The sequence below is a fragment of the Somniosus microcephalus genome, chromosome 9 (assembly GCF_052327205.1).
Source record: "Somniosus microcephalus isolate GS21.2 chromosome 9, FLI_Smic_1.0, whole genome shotgun sequence".
NCBI lineage: Eukaryota > Metazoa > Chordata > Chondrichthyes > Squaliformes > Somniosidae > Somniosus > Somniosus microcephalus.
This window is the reverse complement of record NC_140995.1, coordinates 33,196,612-33,220,974: the sequence shown is the minus strand read 5'-3', so window position 1 is coordinate 33,220,974 and position 24,363 is coordinate 33,196,612. Positions and strand designations below refer to the sequence as shown.

At 47.2% G+C, this 24,363-nt stretch overlaps 1 protein-coding gene across 5 annotated transcripts in view; it reads right to left on the bottom strand.

Moving 5' to 3' along the window:
* The window catches only part of gclc (glutamate-cysteine ligase, catalytic subunit), a 56,657-nt gene that overhangs the window by 29,756 nt on the left and 2,538 nt on the right, over positions 1-24,363 (bottom strand). For 3 of the 5 annotated variants that reach the window (XM_085996479.1, XM_085996475.1, XM_085996476.1), the window contains exons 3-4: positions 5,576-5,689; positions 3,368-3,426 (exon numbers count right to left, since the gene is read on the bottom strand). In XM_085996479.1, the coding sequence (XP_085852605.1) occupies positions 3,368-3,426; positions 5,576-5,689 (173 nt within the window). Of the gene's footprint in view, positions 1-1,226; positions 1,390-3,367; positions 3,427-5,575; positions 5,690-24,363 lie in introns of those variants that run through there. The other 2 variants (XM_085996478.1, XM_085996477.1) reach the window with 2 other exon arrangements.

Genomic DNA, 24,363 nt, shown 5'->3' with positions numbered 1-24,363 from the left:
CAAAATAACTTAACTGTTCGGCCAAGCCGCAAAACTCAACAAACCTCAGCAAATATAACAGGTGAGTGTGTCCTTGAATTTGGACAAACGTCTCAGCACCTCCTTCTACAACTGGCCCCTTGAGGGAGAACGACTTCTCTTCTGCGCCCGGCCCCTTCCCTCCCTGCTGCTCCTACGTAATTGGACCCCAGTGGCAGGCTCAAGGCTGGTGGACGCCTCCTGACTGTCTGGAAGCGCAGAAGCCCGAGGGACGGCCTAGCCGACCTCTGGGCTTGGAGGGTGCGGACGCAGGATGCTTGCTGTGACCATGGCTGGAAGCAGTGTGGCCTGCAGGTGGTGGCAGCTGCAATGCAGGCGTCCCAGCGCTGGCATGTGCCAGGTGCCAGTGCTTCCCATGGCTTCGGACAAGGCAGGTGCCGACCGCTCCACTGCCTCGGACAAGCCCTGCACAGACCTTTCCAGGGATTGTCCGAAGCCCTGAACAGTCCTTTCCATTGCCGACTCAAAGCTGTGGACAGTCCTCTCCATTGTTGGGCCGAAGCCCTGGATAGTCCTATCCATTGTGGCCCCGAAGCCCTGGATAGACCTGTCCATAGTTTCCCCGAACACCTGGAGAGTCCTCTCCATTGTTGCCCCAAAGCCCTGCAGAGTCCTCTCCATTGTTGCCCCGAAGTCCAACATACTCCTAGCCAATGAATCTATTGACTCAGGCATCTTCTCCACTGCAGCCATCAGCTCAGTGTGTCTGACCCGGGCCTGTTTGCTCATCTCAGCCAGGCGACGGACCTCATCTGCACTCTGTGCAGCAGTCATGACGACCTGCTTTGCCCTGCGGGGAGACGGTGGCCGAACTTGCCTATCCCCCGTGCGCTGCTGCATGCCGCTTGGTCCGGCAACTGGTTCATCCTCAGAGCCACCCCCCCTCCCCTCCAGGGGACTACTATCCCCAGTCTGCAGATGTCTCAGCTCCCTGGATTCTGCAGCGGCTGGTCCGGATTCCTCCTGGTCCTCGCCTCCGGTGGCACTGGCAGCTTCAGCGCGTTGAGCCCGAGTTGGTGCTGCTTCATCTGAAAGTGGGAGGTGGAAGAGTGGCTTTAGCAAAAGGACAGCTTTGCTGAAAGGCATGCCAGATTGCAGCAAGGCTCTGACATGGCTGCACACTGAGGATGCATGCTGGCGGGGGGGACCAAGTGGAAGGCAACAAGTGAAAAAGCGGAGGGTCTTACCCTCGCTGTCGGTAATGGGGTCGGCAGATGCAGTGGTCACAGGACCAGACAGACGTCCTCCAAGTATCTGGTGCACTCTCTCCTCCAGATCCGTGAGAGTGACCACTTGTGCAGGTCCGCCACCGGCTCGACGCTGCTCCTTTCGAATCATCGCCAGCTTGGACTGCAGTGGAAAGAAGGGGAGGTTCTATTACACGATGCCTTGAGACCTCATCGCATGCCCCCCCATGGTGCAAGAGCCCTTACATGAGGCCTTGAGACATCTGTCCATGTGTGTGCCCAGAAAGGGCCATGGGTGCATACTGACAGATGGCCATTGGCGCATCATTGCAGCAGGGTGCCCGAAGTCAGCTGCAGATGGAGGGAAGCACAAGTTTGGTAAACCATCACTTACCCTAACGATCCGTGTGAGGTCGTTGAATTTCTTCCTGCACTGAACAGGGGTCCTGGTCGCCATGCTGCTGGAGTTCACCCTCACAGCAACCTCCCTCCAAGATAGTCGATAAGCCTTCTGATTCGGCCTCTTGCCATTATTCGGATACAGGACCTCTCAACAGTGTTCAACTGCAGCCACCAAGTGGTCCAGAGCCTCAGTGCTGAAGCGCTCTGCTCTCTGCCTAACCTTCTCCATGATGAACAAGTTTGTACCGCCAGGCAAGGGCGAGCGCCGAATCTGAGGCCTACAGGGCGTTGGGTGTTGAAGCTCAGGCTGACTGACCCACCCCTTTAAGAGCCGGCCGGCGCCTGGAGGTCTTGTGCTTTCCCGTAATTGAGTTCACCTGCGCTGCGCCCGTCCGCGTCGATATTGAGTAGCGCCTGACCTTTTGCGCCTTAAGACCACCGTGCAATGGCTGATTTAGCACCTCAATCCCCTTTGGGGGCGATGCAACCCAATATCGCGCCAGGCGGCGATAAGTTTCGTCTGTCTATAAACTTTGCGCATCGCCAGTTCTAACGCCTCAAGCAGGGCTATACCCAATTTCTAGGCCTAGACACCAACCAGTGCAAAGTTTTTCCTCATTTATTTTATCAAAACCGTTAATTCTTAACACCTCAAATCAGTCCTCCTCTTGGAGAGCTGTTGGCACCCAGGGAACCAGCACCATACATCTTGAGTAATCAGTTTCAGAAGAGGTGTGAAGAAAGTCAGGAGAGGAAGGGAGAAGAGAATTTTTTAAAGAATGATTTGTGAACGTCAATTTACAGGAAACTTTAGTTTATCCGGAGGTTATATGTCCAGAATACTCGATCTAACGGCAAGAAATCAGGAGCCGTTTTTGAAGTAAGATATTAAAATTGAGCACAACAGGGCATGTTTAGTAGAACGCAATTGCGGCCACAGAATGTTTAAAGATGAAATGTACTAATTATTCTATGTTTAATTGCAGAAATGACCATACCAGTTTAGAGAAATGAAACTTACAAAAAGAGACACTGACATAACCCTTTTTCTGGAAAACAAAACTTAGTAGTGGCCAGGAGAGGAATGACTTGTTTCTCAGAAATCACATGTCCTGGATGACTCATTTCCAAGAAATCAGAGGGTCTACAGGCCCCTTCAGTGAAAAGTGAAACTTATCCTATAGGCTATTTTGTATAAGTTAGACACACCTAGTTAGTGATTAATGTATAGACTTTTAAATCGATTGGACCTCTGGAGTAGGTGGTCTTGGAAAATGTGTATAACTGTGAATCTCAAGGAGGTTCGGTGGAGTTGGAGCCTTGTGTGGGGACGCAAGAGCATTATCTCCCCAGGCCTGAATAAACCGTTTTGACTTCAATTATTGGGTCTGTCTTTCTTACAACAAGCCAGTGACGTCGACCGTGTATATCACTTGGTTCGCACTTTGGGGGCTTACATCAGTTTTCTCTTTTTTTAGTTCTCGTTGCTTTTTTTCCCCCCCCCCCCAGTCAAGCACTGCAAGGTCTGTAGCTATAGCAACAGATTCAGCTACAGACGCTTGCAGCTGCCTGTTTTGAAGCTGTTGCTAAGCAACAGGGTTTGTTGATTCACACGGAGCTTCTCAGTTTCCTATGTTTAAACATTAACTCTGGTATGTCCAGCACTTTTGATGTTCCGGCACCAGCTCGGTCCCGGCAGTGCCGGATATCAGAAAGTTTCCTGTACAATGTTTACTTACTTGGTACGTTAATGGCTACTTTTTCTCCTCGCCGGTGCCGAATATTCCTCGTCAAAGTGCTGAAGAAAGAAATCCAACACAACAACAAACTGAGATGGCATTGTGCAAAAATAATTATAAAATTTACCGAAGTCCCTTAAGCTTGAATCAGGCAGATGTGAATATCCCATTTTATAAAACTTACTAGTACAAGAATTGGCAAACTTCAATACAGTCTAAGAAAAAGAAATCTGAGAGCCAAAAGGTGCACTCTGGAGACTGAACTCAGTTTGAAGCATTGCAAGTGGAGGCTTTGAGGGGAACAACAGTATCATGTGCCTCTGGAGATACTCCAATTCATATTTAATTCTTATGAATCTATAGATTCAGCAGAGGCTGATGAAATGCATTGAAGATATCTGAAATAGTGTATATTTTAGTTTAAAGCAGGCAGATTTCTAACTTTTCTCCAGTGTAACTACTGATAGTAATATCTAGATCTAGAAGCAATGTATAAAATCAAGGAAATTATGTTAAAACTTTATACATCACTGGTTAGGCCTCAGCTAGAGAATGGTGTCCAAATCTGCGCACCAGACTTTAGGAAGGATGTTAACGCCTTGGAGAGGATGCAGAGGAGATTAACAATAATTAAACCAGGGATAATGGATAGTTAAGAGTCATAACAGCACAGAAGGAGGCCATTCGGCCCATCGACTGCGTGCTTCCCCCCCCCATGGAAGCAGTAATGTGGAGAGACTAGAGAAGCTGGGTTTCTCGTTAGAGCAGAGAAGGTCAAGGGGAGATTTAATTAGGTGTTCAAAATTATGAGGGGTTTTGATAGAGTACACAAGGTGAAACAGTTTCCACTGGCGGATCAGTAACCAGAAGCGAGATGAGTTTTTTTATTTTTCGCAGCGAGTTACGATGATCTTGAATGCACTGCCAGAAATGGGGGTGGAAGCAGATTCAATAGTAACTTTCTAAAAGGAATTGGATAAATGCTTGTAAAGCCCAACATTTGAAGAGTTATGGAGAAAAAGCAGGGGAGTGAGACTAATTGGATAGCTCAAAGAGCCAGCACAGCCTTAATGAACCAAATGGCCTCCTCCTGTGCTGTAAGGTTATCTGATTTGCTCTAGCTGATGAGTTAGATTAGCTACCCTCTACATCTCTTTTTCCTTCTACGATATCGTTCATCCTCCAAATACAAAGATAGACAGTCATCAAAATCTTGACAGTACAAGGCATTTTCGCTGCAAGATAGTGTCAAGCCACAGTCTTCCTTGATGTGCATAGGGAGCATTTGCACAGAATTCCCTCACTTTGGAGATAAGAGTAGGGCAGAGCAATTACACCCAAAAATAAACTTCAGCTGTTAAGTAGCAGAAAGGGAATCCCTTACATAAAAGGGAGAGCCCCATATACCAAATGTTGGTTATTCAGTATTTATTTGTGCATCCTCCCCATACTGCTAAGTGAAATTAAATAAAGAACCAAGCAATAGTGTTGCCCAAGAGCTTTTGCACGAGGGAGCCCTTGAAGGGCAAACACTATTCCTCAACTTCGGAGATCAGAAAAACAGCCATGAGTGACTGAAAATATTTACAATAAATAGGAAAGCTGCTCTTGAGCTTGAAGATCCAGCCTTCTGACAGACGCTGTAAAGAGCTGGTTACACGGAGCCCTTGTGACAAGACTGGAGGAGCAAAGTTCAGAATATGACAAGTGTTGCTAAAATGGAAAGACCGAAGATAGGTATTTGAAATGGACAGTGAAGCTTCTTAAAATTGGGAATGGACATTAGAGAGGAAAAAGTCATTAGGACTAAACATATGTTGAGCCAGCTCAATCTCGGTATTGGCATCATTATTTAGTGATAACTGTTTCTATCATTTGCCAAGATCTTGCCACACATTTTTGTAGTAGCAAAGAAACTGGACTGAATGGAACAAATGCAATAAAACAAATATTTCTGATGTAGGTGACAGATATACTGCCAAACGTAGTCTGCTTCACCCATCCATACAATGGTGTTCAGGGCTGCACCATTCTTTGGACGAGTGAAGGCCACCTGACCAAGAATTCACTTAGTCGGTGATACAATATGATCTAAGCAGATATGCTGATAAGACCTTGCTGTACTAAAAAACAACATAAAATATGCATTTAACTTTTACAGCAATAGGCAGAATGTTGTTTACCAACATACAGTCACCATTAACTCACCTAAATCTTGGATGTTGGTTAATTGCTTCATCGGGAAAGAACAGCGATTTAGAGACTCCACTTTCAATTGGTTTAGGCTCATGTACAGGTTGTGTGAATTGATGACACCCCAGCCTGGAAAATAATTTCCCCCCCCAAATGAATTAATTTAGGAACATTTACACAAATTTGTACAGAACAAGATCATTCATTTAGTCTTCCCTCCTCTTCCAACCCCCCTTCCCCCAAAAGATCTGACTACAGTTCCTACTGTATTATTTCCATCGTAACCACTTAGCATTGGGAGCTAAACCTTTTATGCAATTTAACAATCTCCCCAGCAAAAAGTTAAAAAAAAAGAATTGTGAACATTTGTACAAAGGGTTGCAGATTTATTTCTACCAGTAAATTTCTTGTGGCGGTGCCCACGGTCAGCTGAAAACATGCTCCATATTACCACCTTCTGGCTAAAGCCTGCAACTATATTACCACATGCAACTGTTTATATACAGGATTTCAAACTGTGACAACAGGAAGTGAGCAAGTAGATAGACATTGATAAATGCCTTTCAATTTCTATTACTGATACAACATCTTGTATTTCTATAGCATGTCAAGACACTTCACAGGAGCATTATCAAAAGCAAAATAAAGTTCATTCTAGTCTTTCCAACAATACACTTCAACTTCAGAATAGCACCCCCTATTGCATAGTGTAGATTTGTTGAAGTCCCACACCACCAGCTCAAGTTCAACAGTATTTTTTTTTGTTGCTGTGGGCCTGTGCACATGAAAATTGGATCGAGAGTGATCAAACACCCTACCAAAATGATGTACAAGAACAAGATCGACAAGGTGATTTCATCTCACTTGCTGGGGATAGATTTCGAAGAGGATGGATAACCCTACCTTGGTTAGGTTTTCTTACAAGACTAAACTAGCTGTCCTCGCAGGGGGGTTTGCTAGTGCTGTTGGGGAGGGTTTAAACTAATTTGGCAGGGGGGATGGGCATCAGGATGTAGCATTAGAAAGGAGAAACATGGTGCACAAGATTGGGAGATACAGATAGCACTAGAGTGAGAGATAGTCTGACCCCACCTAATACCGTACTAAGAAAATACAAGAAAGTCTAAGATAGGTTTACAGTGCATGTATGCAAACACACAAAGCACGGTAAATAAGGTTGGTGAGCTGCAGGCACAAATAGCCACATGGGAATATGATGTTGCAGCAATGAGAGAGACCTGGCTCAAAAAAGGCCAGGATTGGGTACTAAATATTCCTGGATATAAGGTGCTCAGGAAAGATGGGAGGTGGTGTGGCAGTATTGATTAAGGAGAATATTACAGTGCTAGAGAAAGAGATGAGATGTCTTGGAGGTGTCAAGGACAGAATCTATTTGGTTAGAGTTAAGAAACAATTGAGGTGCCATTACACTACCAGGTGCATTCTATAGGCCAACTACTTGTGGGAAGGATAGAGAGGAGCAAAATGGCAGGGAAATTACAGAGAGGTGTAAGAACTAGAGCAGTGATAATGGGGGACTTCAATTATCCCAATATAGACTGGGATAGTAATGGTGTAAAGGGAAGAGGGGGGAAAGAATTTCTGAAGTGTGTTCAGGAGAACTTTCATCAGTACGTTTCCAGCCCAACAAGGAATGAGACATTGCTGGATCTGGTTCTGGTTCTGGGGAATGAGGTGCATCAGGCAGATCAGGTTTCGGTCAGGGAACATTTAGGGAACAGTGATCATATTATCATAAGGTTTAGATTAGCTATGGAAAAGGGCAAAGAGCAATCTAGAATCAAAATATTTAATTGGAGGAGGGCCAATTTCAGTGGGTTGAGAACAGGCCTGGCCCGGGTAAATTGGAATCAAAGATTGGCAGGCAACAGTGTAATTGAGCAATGGGCTGCCTTTAAAGAGGAGATGGTTCAAGTACAGTCGAGGTACATTCCCACCAGGGGGAAAGGTAGGGCAACCAAAGCCAGAGCTCCCTGGATGGCAAAAGAGAGAGCGAAAGATAAAGCAGAAAAAAGGAGTGTATGACAGATGTCGGGTTGAGAATACAAGTGAGAACCAGGCTGAATACAAAAAGTTTAGAGGGGAAGTGAAAAAGGAAAGAGGGGCAAAGAGTATGAGACTAGACTGGCAGCTAACAAAAGGGAATCCAAAAGTCTTCTATAGGCATATAAATAGTAAACAGGTAGTAAGAGGGGGGGTAGGGCCAATTAGGGACCAAAATGGAGGCCTACACATGGAGGCAGAGGGCATGGCTGAGGTACTAAATGAGTATTTTGCATCTGTCTCTACCAAGGAAGATGCTGCCAAGAAAGGAGGTAGTGGAGATATTGGATGGGATAAAAATTGATATAGGTACGAGAAAGGCTGGCTGTACTAAAAATTAGATAAGTCACCAGGGCCAGATGGGAAGCATTCTAGGAAGCGGATGGAACCAACAGTTTAAATTGCAGAGGTACTGGCCATAATCTTCCAATCCTCCTTGGATACGGGAGGTGGTGCCAGAGGACTAGAAAATTACAAATGTTACACCCTTGTTCAAAATAGGGTGCAAGGATAAACCCAGCAACGACAGACCAGTCAGCTAAACCTCGGTGGTGGGGAAGCTTTTAGAAACAATAATCTGGGACAAAATTAATAGTCACTTAGACAAGTGTGGATTCATTAAGGGAAGCCAGCACGGATTTGTTAAAGGCAAATTGTGCTCAACTAACTTCATTGAATTTTTTGATGAGGTAACAGAGGGTTGATGAGGGCAACGCGGTTGACATGGTGTACATTGACTTCCAAAAGGCGTTTCATAAAGTGCCACATAATAGGCTTGCCAGCAAAGCTGAAGCCCATGGTGTAAAAGGGACAGCGGCAGCATGGATATGAAATTGCTAAGTGACAGGAAACAGTAGTGGTGAACGGTTGTTTTTCCAGGCTGGAGGATGGGATACAGTGGTGTTCTCTAGTGGTTGGTACTAGGACCACTGCTTTTGTTGATATACATTAATGATTTGGACTTGGGTGTACAGGGCACTATTTCAAAATCTGCAGAGGAAGCAAAACTTGGAAGTATAGTTAACAGTGGGGAGGAGAGTGATAGACTTAAAAGGACATAGACAGGCTGGTGGAATGGGCAGACAATTGGCAGATGAAGTTTAACACAGAAAAGTGTGAAGTGATACATTTTGGTAGGAAGAATGAGGAGAAGCAATATAAGCTAAAGGGTAAAACTCCAAAGGGGCTGCAGGAACAGAGAGACCTGGAGGTACGTGTGCACAAATCATTGAAGGTGGCAAGGCAGGTTGAGAAAGCACTTAAAAAAGCATATGGGATCCTGGGCTTTATAAACAGAGGCATAGCGTACAAAAGAAAGGAAGTTATGATGAAACTTTATAGAACACTGGCTCGGCCACAACTGGAGTATTGTGTCCAATTCTGGGCACCGCACTTTAGGAAGGATGTGAAGGCTTTAGAGAGGGTGCAGAAAAGATTTACAAGAATGGTTCCAGGGATGAGGGACTTCAGTTGCATGGATAGACTAGAGAAACTGGGGTTGTTCTTGTAATGTATATACCTTTATTAAGGGGGGGAACTATCTTTTACAGCTCATGTATACTGCAGTACCGGCAGTGACCACACCTGTATATAGCACTGAGTAGTAATCTGCACAGATCAGTTCTAATGTGAGCCACGTTGAGTAAACACCTGTTGTACCGTTCTCCTGCAGTCTGTGTCTTATTATACACGGACACAACATTGGCGACAAGGCAAGTTCGAACCTACCTGAAACTCTGCATCACCTCCCGGGGATTCGTTCCTGGAGATCAGTGGATTGGAGGTCAAGGCCAGAGACTTGGGCGTCGACCACGGGCAACCGCCCAGTCATCCAGCAGAGACTCGAGAATTGCGGGGGAGGCTGTTGAGAGCCAGGCTTGGCTTTCCAGTCGAGGTGGTCCAGCGAAACGGGCTGGCAACAGGTAGTGCGCAGACCCTTCCCGGACAGCGGCGGGCTAGAGCCCGACCGAGCGGCACAGCAAAGGGCCGAGCAGCGTCGACGGGGGAGAGAGAGGGCAGAGCGCACAGGGCGCAGCCGGTGTTCAGGGGCCGAGCAGCGTCGAAAAAAGGGAGAGAACGCGCAGAAACCCGCGAGGCGCTGCCATTGCCATGAGGACTGCTGAGAGCGGCGTTGGCAGCAGCGCAGGAGAAGCGCGCGAAACCTACAGGGCGCCGCCATTGCCACGAGAACGGCCGGGAGCGGCGCTGGCAGCAGCGGGGGAGGAAGGAAAGCGCGGGAGACGCCATTTTAAGCCATTGGGAGACGCCATTTTAAACCACACCCAAAATGCCTAAGAGTGGCAGTATCACCGCATTTGACAATGAAGTCGAAGATTGGACTACATATGTCGAACGAATAGAGGCATACTGCAAGGCAAATGAGGTGTCGGATGACAAGAAAGCGTCGGTATTGTTAAATTTAATGGGTGCAAAGACATATGGTTTATTACGAAATCTAGTAACCCCAACGAAGCCAATGGAAAAGAGTTTTGAAGGCATAGTAACGATACTACAGGAACATTTAAACCCCACACCGCTGCTGATAGCAGAAAGATTCAAGCTTCACAAACGGAACCAGCATAAGGATGAAAGCAATGCTGATTATTTAACAGAACTGCGCAAACTATCAAAACACTGCCAGTTTGGAGCGGCACTGGCAGATACCTTAAGGGACAAGTTTGTGTGTGAGCTTCAAAGTGAAGGAACCCAGAAACGGCTTTTATCTGAAAAGGACCTTACCTTGGAAAAGGCTTTCAGCATTGCGGTATCATATGAAGCAGCAGCACGGGGCGCTGCAGAGATACAACAGAGACCGCAAGAATATGGCACAAACGAAATGTCATATGGAACAGAGAAGTGCTATCGCTGCGGCAGAACAACACACAACCAGAATGATTGCTGGTTCAAAGACAAAGTGTGCAGACAGTGTGGAAAAGTAGGACACATAGCACAAGTCTGCAGGTCGGGAAAGAAAACCAGCAATAAGAAACCTACCAAAGAAAAGTACAAGAAGGTACATAAGATGACGGAGAATAGTTCAGACGAACAAAAGAGTGATAACGACTCCGAAAGCAGGGAACTGAGTTGTCTGAAACTAAATAATGTGATCACAACAGAGGATCACCGAACCATTTGGGTCACTCTCAAGATAGCAGGAGTCCAGGTAAAGATGGAATTGGACACAGGATCAGCCCTAACAGTCATAAACCGACAAGACTACGAGCGGCTATTCTCACACATACCCTTGAGACACACAAAAATTATTTTGAAGACGTACACGGGGCAAAAAGTCTACCCCAAAGGAAAAATAAGGGTGACCTTTATATATAATGGTAAGGAAACACCAAAACTAGACCTGTATGTATTACAAGATGGAGGACCACCATTACTGGGACGTGAATGGATCCGGAAAATACAACTGGATTGGCATTCCATACAGGCACTGACTGTGGCTGACAAAAAGGATGACGACGTCACACCTGGGCGACTGTCAAAGATCCTAACTGACGCGAAAGAAGTGTTCCAGCAAGGACTCGGAACACTAAAAGGCATGACAGCGACGATTAAAATTGAAGAAAACACAAGCCCAAAATTTTTTAAGGCCAGACCGGTACCTTATGCGATCCGCCCAGCCGTCGAAGCAGAGCTGGAGAGTCTGGAACGTTCAGGTGTACTGTCCATGGTAGACTGGAGCGAGTGGGCTACACCCATCGTCCCTGTGATGAAAAAGTTATTGAGCAGTGTAATGAAATCTGTTTGTCTTGATCCTGTATTCATTTTGCACTCATGTATATTACCCTCCCCCACTGTGTATAGTTTCACTTCCTCTTTCCCGACTAACCTGGGAGGTTCCAGGTCTTGGCTCTGCCCCTGACTTCTCTTACATAAAGATCCCAGGATCTGTATGACTCATTCCTGTGAACCAGTCAGCGTGTTGAGATGTTAGCTCTGATCTTAGTGATTAAAAGCCAACTTGTTTAAGTCTATAACTTCTAGTTTTGTTGTTATTGAAGGCCCATCAATTTTAATCACTAAAGAATACTAGGATGGATCGACTCCTAAAACCAGAGCGTCTGGACTTGGATCCACATTCTGCTGAAGCATCAAATCAATTTGGACACTGGCTCAAATGCTTCGAACTCTTCGCGGGGGCCTCATCCGCTAGCGAGGTAGATAAACTGAGTCTACTGACTACTCGCGTAAGTCATCGGATTTATGCGTTCATCCGGGACGCCACCTCTTACACGGAGGCCATCACTATCCTGAAGGCCCAATACCAGAGGCCGGTAAACGAAGTGTACGCCAGACATCTGCTGGCTACACGCAGGCAGCGACCAGAGGAATCAATGGACGATTTCTTACAGGGCCTAAAGGACCTGGTCCGCGACTGTAACTGCAAGGCCGTGACGGCCAACGCGTACTCTGATGAATTGGTCCGCGATTCCTTCATCACGGGCCTCAAATCGAATTATATCCGGCAGAGACTGCTGGAGAAGGAGGTCCTGGACTTAAAAAAGGCAGTGGCCACTGCGCGATCGCTGGACGTGGCCCAGAAAAACTCTGACTCTTATTCTTCCGGCCATGCGGCCCTCACCGCCTCGTGCACGCCGAGGGGGCCGCCATCTTGGAATCAGCCATCTTCCCCATCCAGGTCTCAGACCAGCTCTACGCCGCCGGAGTCCCTACTACAGCGGCAATGTCTTGAGGCCCGAAATGCTACTTCTGCGGCCAGGCCAAGCACCCCAGACAATGATACCCAGCGAAGGACGCTACATGCTTCAAATGTAAGAAAAAGGGGCATTTTAGCAAAGTCTGCAGGGGGAATCAGATTTCCAACTCCGTCAGTGCCTCGTGCGTGCTGTGCGGGCCGCCATCTTGGGATCCGCCATCTTTTCCCGACCCAACGGCCGCCCAGGGCCCAACAGTGGCTTCGATCACGGTGGATCAATCCAGGCCACACCCGTTGACAAAATCCATGATGGACATACAGGTAAACGGGAATTTAACGAAATATTTAATTGACTGTGGGAGTACCGAGAGTTTTATCCACCCTAGCCTGGTACGGCGGCACTCATTAACAGTAACCCCTACACGGAGCAGAATTGCTATGGCTGCTAAGCCCCACACTTCGGACATTTTGGGCTACTGTGTGGTAACACTGACTGTAAAAGGCACGGACTACAAGGATTTTAAACTCCTCGTGATGCCAGAACTCCAGTGCCACCACGAAAGTGTCACGCTAGCATATGGCGGGTCCCAGCTGCCACTCACAGTCTGTGGCCTATCAACCTTAAAATCAGCCCGCCCTCTTTATTCGCTAATCTCGCTCCAAACCGTAGGCCCATAGCGACCAAAAGTAGACGGTACAGTCTGGAAGACAGACACGATATCAAGGCGGAAGTGGACAGACTCCTGCGGGAAGGTATTATTGAATGCAGTACCAGCCCGTGGCGTGCCCAAGTAGTCATAGTTAAAAATAGCGAAAAGAAACAGATGGTAATTGACTACAGCCAGACTGTTAATATTTATACCCAGCTGGACGCCTACCCTTTACCCCACATATCAGAAATGGTCAACCAGATTGCGCAATACCGAGTCTTCTCGACTATCGACCTCAAATCGGCGTATCACCAGCTCCCCATTAGAACGGAGGACCGCCCATACACCGCCTTCGAGGCGAACGGGCGCCTCTACCATTTTCTCAGAGAGCCCTTCGGGGTAACAAATGGGGTCTCGGTCTTCCAACGTGAGATGGACCGCATGGTTGACGAGAATAAACTACAAGCTACCTACCCCTATCTGGACGATGTCACTATCTGCGGGCACAACCAGCAAGACCACGATCTAAATCTTGCGAGATTTTTAAAAACTGCCCTAAAGCTGAATCTAACCTACAACGAAGACAAATGTGTCTTCAACACAACCCGTCTCTGTATCCTCGGCTGTGTGGTGGAAGATGGGGTAATTGGACCGGACCCTGACCGATTACGCCCCCTAAAGGAACTGCCCCTGCCACACAATCCCAAAGCTTTAAAAAGGTGCCTGGGATTATTTTCGTATTATGCCCAATGGGTGCCCAATTACTCTGATAAGGCCCGACCCCTCATTAAATCGACGTCCTTCCCACTATCAGCTGAAGCTCGGGAGGCTTTCACCAGTATTAAACAGGACATTGAAAGGGCTGCAGTGTGTGCAGTGGACGAATGCATTCCCTTTCAAGTCGAAAGCGATGCGTCAGACTTTGCCTTAGCTGCGACCCTCAATCAGGCTGGGAGACCTGTGGCCTTCTTCTCCCAAACCCTTCAGGGACCTGAAATCAGGCACTCTTCTGTCGAGAAGGAGGCACAGGCTATAGTGGAGGCAGTGCGGCACTGGAGACACTACCTAGCCGGCAAACATTTCACCCTGCTCACCGACCAGCGGTCGGTGGCTTTCATGTTTAATAACAAAGGGGGAAAATCAAGAATGACAAAATACTCAGGTGGAGGATCGAACTATCCACGTTCGACTATGATATTATGTACAGGCCGGGAGCCCTTAATGAACCCCCAGACGCCCTATCGCGGGGAATGTGTGCCAGCATTCATACGGACAAATTACAGGGTCTCCACAACGACCTGTGTCACCCAGGGGTCACCCGACTATACCATTTTATAAAGTCCCGCAATCTGCCCCACTCCATCGAGGAGGTCAGGGCAATGACCAGAGCCTGCCGCATCTGTGCGGAATGCAAGCCTCGTTTCTACAGGCCTGACCGTGCACACCTTATCAAAGCCACACGGCCATTCGAGCGCCTAAGTCTGGACTTCAAGGGACCCCTTCCTTCTGCCGACCGTAATGTATACTTCCTCAATATCATCGATGAATATTCCCGCTTCCCCTTCGCCATTCCCTGCCCAGACATGACCAGTGCCACGGTCATCAAGTGTCTCTGTAATCTATTCTGCATGTTTGGCATGCCGAACTACATACACAGCGATAGGGGGACGTCATTCATGAGTGACGAGCTGCGCCAGTTCTTGCTCTCGAAGGGGATAGCCACTAGCAGAACCACTAGCTACGACCCCCGGGGTAATGGGCAAGTGGAAAGGGAGAATGCTACTGTTTGGAAGGCTGTCACGTTAGCCTTAAAGTCAAAAGGCCTTCCGACCTCCCGCTGGCAGGAAGTCCTCCCAGACGTGCTCCACTCCATAACGTCTGCGTTATGTACTGCCACTAACGCTACCCCTCACGAAAAGATGTTCGTTTTCCCCCGGAAATCCACCTCGGGCATATCTCTACCCGCGTGGCTGACGTCTCCGGGGACAGTACTATTGCGAAAGCACGAGAGAGGCCATAAAACGGACCCCCTTGTGGAAAAGGTACAGCTCCTCCATGCAAACCCTCAGTATGCCTATATCGAATACTCTGACGGGCGAGAGGACACTGTTTCCATAAAAGACCTCGCTCCCTCGGGGAGCGGAGAGAACGATGGGAGACTACCCGATGAAGACCTACACTACAAAGAGACAGGACGCCCAGAGGTATCAATACCCAACTTTAACCTGGAGGACACTGCAGATAACCTGGAAGACACTGCTGAGGCCCGGACAGCGGAGGAACCAGAATCCACTCCCCTAGAGGCACCCCAACTGGCTTTGCGCCGATCACTGAACTGCAAAACCTCCTGACAGACTCACTTATACCAACTTTTAAGAAACATCACCCCGATGGACTAAATCTATAGAAGGGGTGAATGTAGTGAAATCTGTTTGTCTTGATCCTGTATTCGTTTTGCACTCATGTATATTACCCTCCCCCACTGTGTATAGTTTCACTTCCTCTTTCCCGACTAACCTGGGAGGTTCCAGGTCTTGGCTCTTGGCTCTGCCCCTGACTTCTCTTACATAAAGATCCCAGGATCTGTATGACTCATTCCTGTGAACCAGTCGGCTTGTTGAGATGTTAGCTCTGATCTTAGTGATTAAAAGCCAACTTGTTTAAGTCTATAACTTCTAGTTTTGTGGTTATTGAAGGCCCATCAAGCAGCATGCCTGGGGAACCAAGGAAGGTTCGCATCTGTGGGGACTTTAAGGTAACAGTGAACCCGGTCCTTCACACCGTACAATATCCACTTCCGCGGATTGAAGATATTTTCGCCTCGCTATCTGGAGGGAAACGCTTCACTAAGATTGATCTGGCCCAGGCGTATCTGCAAATGGAGGTAGAAAGAGCATCAAAAAAATACCTCACAATCAACACCCATAAAGGTCTCTACCAATACAACCGGCTGGTATCCGGGGTAGCATCAGCTCCGGCTATTTGGCAGAGGGCAATGGAACAAGTCCTGCAAGGGATCCCAGGGACCCAGTGTTATTTGGACGACATCCTGGTCACGGGCGAAAATGACAGTGATCACCTTGCCAACCTGGAGCAGGTGCTCACTAGATTGCAGGAATATGGGCTCCGAGCTAACCGCCCCAAATGCGAGTTTTTTAGAAAACAGATCTCGTATTGTGGCCACGTTATCGATAAAGAGGGGTTACATAAGTCCCCAGAGAAGATTGAGGCAGTAGTCAAGGCTCCAGCACCGGAAAATGTGTCACAACTGAGGTCGTTCCTCGGGCTGGTAAACTACTACCATAATTTCTTGCCAAATTTGTCTACAATACTACACCCACTGGACACCCTACTGCAAACTGGGGTGCCATGGAAGTGGAGTGACGAATGTAGACGAGCTTTCCAGAAGAGCAAAACACTAATCACATCGAAAGAGGTATTGGCCCATTACAACCCAGCATTACCAATTCGGTTGGCATGTGATGCGCCACCCTACGGCATTGGAGCGGTGCTGTCGCACAAATTCTCAGACAGCTCAAAGTCCAATAGCCTTTGCGTCACGATCACTAACCTCAGCCGAGCGTAACTACGCCCAGATGGACAGGGAGGCCCTCAGCCTAGTGTGGGGAGTGAAAAAGTTCAATCACTATCTGCACGGGCAGAAATTCACCTTGCTGACTGATCACCAGCCTCTTGCCTCCATTATTAATCCGAAGAAGGGCGTTCCGGTGATGACTGCGCAACAACTACAAAGATGGTCACTTTTTCTAGGGGCGCACCACTATGAGATTGAATACAAGGGCACGAAACAGCATGGAAATGCTGATGGGCTGTCACGCCTGACACTGCCTACTGCGGAGGAAGCACCAGCAGTGGATCCTGTCGAAATATTCCATTCGACTATAGTTGAATACCTACCGGTAACTAAAGCTTGTATCGAAAAGGAAACCCAAAATGACCCGACGCTGTCTCGGGTATATGATTTGACGGTGAAGGGATGGCCAGCACATGGCGACTCACTGTTGCCAGCATTCTCGACAAGGAGAGAACAGCTGTCAGTGTGCCGGGGGACCTTGATGTGTGGATCCCGAGTGGTAATTCCACCCAAGTTAAGGGATAGAGTGCTCAATGAGCTTCATGAGGGTCATCTAGGAGGGATAAAAATTAAAAGCCTAGCCAGGGCTTGTGTGTGGTGGCCGGGAATCGATAAACAAATCGAGGACCTGACCAAGAGCTGCTCAGGATGCCAGAAAGTCCAAAATGCACCACCACAGGCCCCTCTACAGCCATGGGAGTGGCCCTCATCTCCATGGCAACGGGTGCATATTGATTTTGCTGGCCCATTCATGGACTCAATGTTTTTAATAGCCGTGGATGCACACTCGAAATGGCCTGAGGTCATCAAGATGTCCTCCACCACCACGGAGAAAACTATTGCAGTCCTACGGACCATTTTTGCCAGGAATGGCTTGCCAGAACAGATTTGCTCCGACAACGGACCACAGTTTGTGTCCGAAGAGTTCCGGAGGTTCTTGAAAAAGAATGGGGTAAGGCATTACACATCCGCCCCGTATCATCCAGCCACAAATGGATTGGCTGAGAGGTTCGTACAAACCTTTAAGAAGGCAATAAAGGCTATGTACAATGACAACATTCCGCTGCAGCACAAGGTGGACAATTTCCTGTTCGCCTACCGGAATGCGACACATGCAGTCACCAACTAGGCCCCAGCCATGATGTTCTTTAACCGAAGGTTAAGATCTCGCCTGGATTTGCTCAGACCAAACGTACGAAGAGATGTTGAGTGTAAGCAATTCCAGCACATCCATGAGAAGCCAACAAGGAGCTTCAATGTAGGGCAACCAGTCTTGGCCCGCGACTACCGAACAGAAAAATGGCAGCCAGGAACGATATGCACACGGCAGGGCCCACTAATGTACACAGTGGACGTTGGGGAGAGCATCGTGAGACGCCATGCTGACCAGATCCTAGAGTCACAGGAACAAGTCAACCCCATGCCTCGCCCATACGTACCTGGTGATGAACCTGACGTACAGGTCGCATCTACCCCAGAAACAGTAGCATCAGAAGCTGATGAAACATCCGACGACAGGGGGCCAGAATCGCCTCCGCACCAAGAGCAAGACACTCGGGAAAGGCGCTATCCAGAAAGGATCAGTAAGCCTCCCCAAAGACTGAATATATAAATAGACTATTTTCAGCTAATGTTGCATGTTAAAAGTGTTAATTGTAATTAGTTTGATATTTAATTGTTAAATGAGTGTTATGGTACTGTTAATCTAAAAGGGGAGGAATTGTAATGTATATACCTTTAAGGGGGAACTATCTTTTACAGCTCATGTATACTGCAGTACCGGCAGTGACCACACCTGTATATAGCACTGAGTAGTAATCTGTACAGATCAGTTCTAGTGAGCCATGTTGAGTAAACACCTGTTGTACCGTTCTCCTGCAGTCTGTGTCTTATTATACACGGACACAACAGTTCTCCTTAGAGCAGAGAAGATCGAGAGGGGATTTGATAGAGGTGTTCAAAATCATGAGGGGTCTAGACAGTAGATAGAAACGGTTCCCATTGGCGGAAGGGTCGAGAACCAGAGGACACAGATTTAAGGTGATTGGCAGAAGCTCCAAAGGCAGCATGAGGAAAAACATTTTTACGCAGCAAGTGGTTATGATCTGGAATACACTGCCTGACAGGGTGGCGGAGGCAGATTCAATTGTGGCTTTCTAAAGGGAATTAGAGAAGTACCTGAAGGAAAAAAATTTGCAGGGCTACGGGGAAAGAGCAGGGGGATTGGGACTAGCTGAAGTGCTCTTGCAGAGAGCCGGCATGGGCTCGACGGGTCGAATGACCTCCTACTGTGCTGTAACCATTCTAGGATTCTATAGCCTGCAGGAACTTGGAAGGCTCACCATCTCAAGTGCTTCATTGGTAAGTACTTGCAAGATCAATAATAAAACAGTGAATTAGAACTTCAGGAAGTCTTGTATCTCATACCGCGTCAACATCTTCAACCAGATGACAACATGCAATAACATTTACCAAATCAGTAAGGAAGCAGAATAAACTACTTGATCCATAAGATGGATAAATCCTTTGGATACAACTCTGAAATCCAGACTGTCTGCAGATAGATGTCTGGGATCTTGAGTTCTGTCCCCAGAATTCGGCAGCTGGTCTATCATATCTTCTACCCACGGAATAAATCAATTATATTGGGTAGACAAAAAGGGAAAAATATTCAAAAGCAGCTTTGGCACACAAAGTACTGTGGCACTAGTCTCGATAGGAGCTTTAGATTAGTCAGCATGTCCAAGGCCATTTTGGCAATTAAATGCTCATTTTAAATAAATTGTTCTCGGGATATGGACATTGCAGGAAAGACAGCCTTTACTGCCCATTCCTAGTTGCTTTGAGAAGGTGGTGACAAGCCTTCCTGAACCGCTGCAGTTCTTGTGGCAATGGTGCTACCACAATAGTGTTAGATAGGGAATTCCAGGACATTGATTAACTCAGCCACAGTGAAGGTAATGTCCAAATCAGGATGGCGGGGAACTTGGTGGACCCACAACATTGCTGCTCTTTTCCTTCTCAATTGTAGAGATTGCAGAGGATGCTGTTGAAGCAACCTTAGTGAGTTGCTGTAGTCAACCCCATCTTCTTCTTCAGCAGTCCCTCAGAACCGAGGATGACTTGCTTCCACATGAAAAATAAGAGTTCTCAGGTGACTGATGAGTCCAATGCAGGACCTACAGTCTCTGTCACAGGTGGGGCAGACAGTGGTTGAAGGGGTGGGTGGGGTGCTTGGGTTGACGTGCACTCCTTGCACTGGCTTCCGCTTGCTCCCGGCGAAAAGACTCCAGGTATTTGGTGCCTTCCCGGATGCTTCTCCTCCACTTTGTGCGGTCTTGGGCCAGGGATTCCCAGTTGTCGGTGGGGATGTTGCACTTTTTCAAGGAGGCTTTGAGGCTGTCCTTGAAGCATTTCCTCCACCCACCTGGGGCTCTCTTGCCGTGTTGGAGCTCCGAGTAGAGCGCTTGTTTTGGGAGTCTCGTATCGGGCATGTGGACAATGTGACCCGTCCATCGGAGCTGATCGAGCGTGGTCAAAGCTTCGATGCTGGGGATGTTGGCCTGAACGAGAACACGGACGTTGGTGCGCCTATCCTGCCAATGGATTGGCAGGATCTTGTGGAGGCAGCGTTGGCGGTACCTCTCCAGTGCTTTGAGGTGCCTGCTGTACATGGTCCACGTCTCTGAGGCATACAGGAGGGCGGGTAGACCATGAGCTTGGTGCCAGGTTTGAGGTCCTGGTCTTCAAACACACTGTTCCTCAGGCAACCGAAGGCTGCACTAGCACACTGAAGGCGGTGTTGGACATAGTCATCGACGTCTGCCCTTGTTGACCGTAGGCTCCCGAAGTATGGAAAGTGGTCCACGGCCTTGTCGTGGATTTTGATAATTGGGGTGGGGGGCAGTACTGTGTGGCGGGGGCAGGTTGGTAGAGGACCTTTGTCTTACGGATGTTTAGTGTAAGGCCCATGCTCTTGTACGTTTCGGTGAAGGTGTTGACGATGGTTTGGAATTCGAAGATCTCCTTAACCGAGACTCTGTCTTCGACGCGAGTGTCCTCAACTCCATCCTGCAGCATGCTACCCGCCACCATCTCAGCACAAAGCCAGCCCGGCATGAGGTTGAAAAGGCCATCCGACAACTGAAGAACAACAAGGCCTCGGGAGCCAATGAAATCCCTGCCGAGGCATTAAGGCATGGCGGAGAAGCACTACTGGCATGAATTCATGAACTAATTTCTCTTATCTGGAAGGAGGAGTGTGTGCCAGGGGATCTCAGACGCCGTAATTATGACCATCTTCAAGAAAGGTGACAAGTCCAATTGCGGTAATTAGAGGAGTTTCCCTGCTGTCTGCCACAGGGAAAGTCATCGCAAGAATCCTCCTCAATTGCCTTCTCCCAGTGACTGAAGAGCTCCTCCCAGAGTCACAAATGCGGATTTCGCCCACTAAGGGGCACAATGGACATGATGTTCACCACGTGCCAATTACAAGAGAAATACAGGGAACAGCACCAACCACTGTACATGGCCTTCTTTGACACTGTCAACCCTGAGGGATTATGGAGTGTCCTCCTCAAATTTGGCTGCCCTCAAAAGTTTGTCACCATCCTCCGCCTGCTTCACGACGACATGCAAGCCGTGATCCTGACCAACGGTTCCACCAGACCCAATTCACGTACGGACAGGGGTCAAGCAAAGCTGTGTCATCGCACCAACGCTCTTCTCGATCTTCCTTGCTGCAATGCTCCATCTCACCTTCAGTAAGCTCCCCACTGGAGTGGAGCTAATTTACAGAACGGGAAACTGTTCAACCTCCGTCACCTCCAGTCCAGATCCAAGGTCGTCCCATCCTCTGTCGTCAAATTACAGTATGCAGACGACGCTTGCGTCTGCGCACTCTAATTTATAGATAAATGATTGCTAACGAGTTCAGCTCAGATACAGCAGAGAATCATTGCCTGGATCTCCGTGGTAGGAGTAAGCATCAACCTCTGACATAAAAATGCCTGGGTTGTAAGGTGGTCTTCATTCCTCAAATACAAGAACAGCAAACCCAGGATAATAAGAGGAAAATCATAGAACATAGCCCCCCACCCAGTTACATTTTTGGACATTTACTAGAGACACTTCCCTCATGCTCAGCACAACAAACTACTTCTTTAAATGAGCCTTCGCTCTCTCCAAACCAAACTCCACAGAGCGTGCTTTTCACTGCCCAATATTTGGATAATGATAACAAATCTACTGTATTAAGCTTACTGGACACATCACTTGCCCACAGCTGATCGCCTTGACTTCTGAAGGTCGTATCAGACCTTAGCTCAGGCTGTAAGCTAACAGATTCATTACTAGACAAGTAAACAGTGCCAAAGACAAACCACAGATTTTCAGTCATACACAGAACAAAAACTATTTCTCCTCATAATATAAAATTAGTAACATCTTCTATGCAAAACCTCACAAGGAGAGACTTAAGAAAAAGTCTGAAAATTTTACGTGGCGGTTTGCTGCCAACTTTCCAGAGCTCCTGCCTCTCAGCTTTAGAAGGATTCTTGAATTGGGGAAAATCGAACTGCGATTACTACTACTCCTTTGAAGTTTGTCCAGGAAAGCAAATACCTATTTTTTTTTTTTTTTTTTTTTTTTAAATTGCATCAAGCTGTCAGACATGCACAGGATGTCAAACACAAAGGACATTTGCTGTACCATGTACCCACTTGCAATCTTTGAAGTTTATCTATGAAGCAGAACACCAACACTTCTACAGATAAGCATCAACAATGTTTGTGGATGGAACACTAACGGAGCTTTGCACAAGCAGGCATTAACACATTAAGATAGCCTTTTGTTTCACTGCAGCAACTTACAAATGCATTATATATGTTCATATATACTGATATGCTCTAGTCAAACTAAGTTACGGCTTTAACTGAACCCGGCTTTAACCTACAACTATCGTAAAAAGGAAGAATACAAACACAACATACCATATTTGATCCTTCGACCCCAGTGGTTAGAATGCTCAAAATCCCTTTAATCTGTTGTCGAGGACTATTATCTATCATAATTACTATAAGCAGGTGATACAACAAATGTTGAAGACAACAATTGTTGGAGAACAAAGGAAGATCTACTATAGGAAGTCCTCAAGGATTGGAGTGCCTACATAGATCCCATTCTTTCAGTTGCAGCCTTGGCTCAGAACAGCAAACCACATAGGAAACATCAAAGCTCATGATAATAATCGGAACATTTTGATACCGAAATACTATCACCGCATGCAGATGATCCACATCAAGAAAAGCGTCTTTGTACCAAATGTTAGACCAAAGCAAAAAACAGCGACAGGTGATCCATACCATTGATATTAGTTTGTGCGGAGGATAGCCCTGAGGAGCTTTACCATGCATTTAATACCACCCTGCTGGACCTTCAGGAGAAAGGGTTTTCTGCTTCCCCTGTCATAGTTTGACGAGTGGCACTAAAATTCTTGTCCAATTGTAAAAATGGCCATTGGCAGTGTTCAAAACACAGGTCATAGGCAAAACAAATGACAATTTCCTGGCCAACACAAGCAAGCTTCAGCATTTCCAAAGCTGGCAAGCTGGGGGGCATAAAAACTGTTTCCAAGGAGAGATGTTCAATATATAAAGCAAAGAAGGAAAAAAAAATACTTGCATTTATACAGCTCCTTTCAGTTGTCTCAAAGCACTTTACAATTAATAGATTACAAAAAGGTCAACAAGGCAACAGCCAGATGTCAGAAATACCATAAAGGGGTATGACTCATGATTCTCGATGTTGGTGACCGGAATTTATTCCTCGTGGTAGAACAACTATGGAATGCACTATAGCTCCACTATTTAAAAATAAATTTGTGCAATTTATTTATTGCATTCTCTAAAGGGACCACCAAATGTTACACACATTTTATGCAAGTAACCTCAAATCAAATAACATTTAAAAATAAAATGAAGTTTTATATTCAATTCAATCTCCTCCATTATTGTATTAGATAGATAAGAATGGAACCAGGCGAGCGCAGTCCCACCCAGCTGGATGACGGTGGCGAGGCGCTGGAGCAGGATGGAATGGTCAACCGTGTCAAAGGCTGCAGACAAGGAGGGATAGTTTACCTTTGTCACAGTCATTTGTTTTGCCTATGACCTGTGTTTTGGCCCACTGGGCCAAACTTCCTCCAAGGTTCCCCCCTGCCCCAGCCCTGAACTCACATCTTTCTCAAGTTTCTCTCTGATCTCCCCTCATGACCTCTCCGCGCTCATCTTGTCCATGAGACCCACTTCCTGCTCCCTCAATCCTATTCCCACCAAACTGCTGACCACCTAACTTCATTTTCTGGCTCCCATCTTAGCTGACATTGTTGACCGTTCTCTCTTCTCAGGTACTGTCCCCCTCTCCCTTAAATCTGCAGTCATCACCCCTCTCAAAAAAACAACCCTTGACCCCTCCATCCTTGCAAACTACCGTCCCATCTCCAACCTCCCTTTCTTCTCCAAAGTCCTTGAACGGGCTGTCGCCTCCCAAATCCGTGCCCATCTTTCCCGCAATTCCATGTTTGAATCCCTCCAATCGGATTTCCGCCCTTGCCACAGGACTGAAACGGCTCAAAGTCACAAATGACATCCTATGTGACCGTGACAAAGGTAAACTATCCTTCCCTGTCCTTCTCGACTTGTCTGCAGCCTTTGACACAGTTGACCACTCCATCCTTCAACGTCTCTCCACCGTCATCCGGCTGGGTGGGACTGCACTCGCCTGGTTCCATTCTTATGTATCTAATCGTAGCCAGAGAATCACCTGC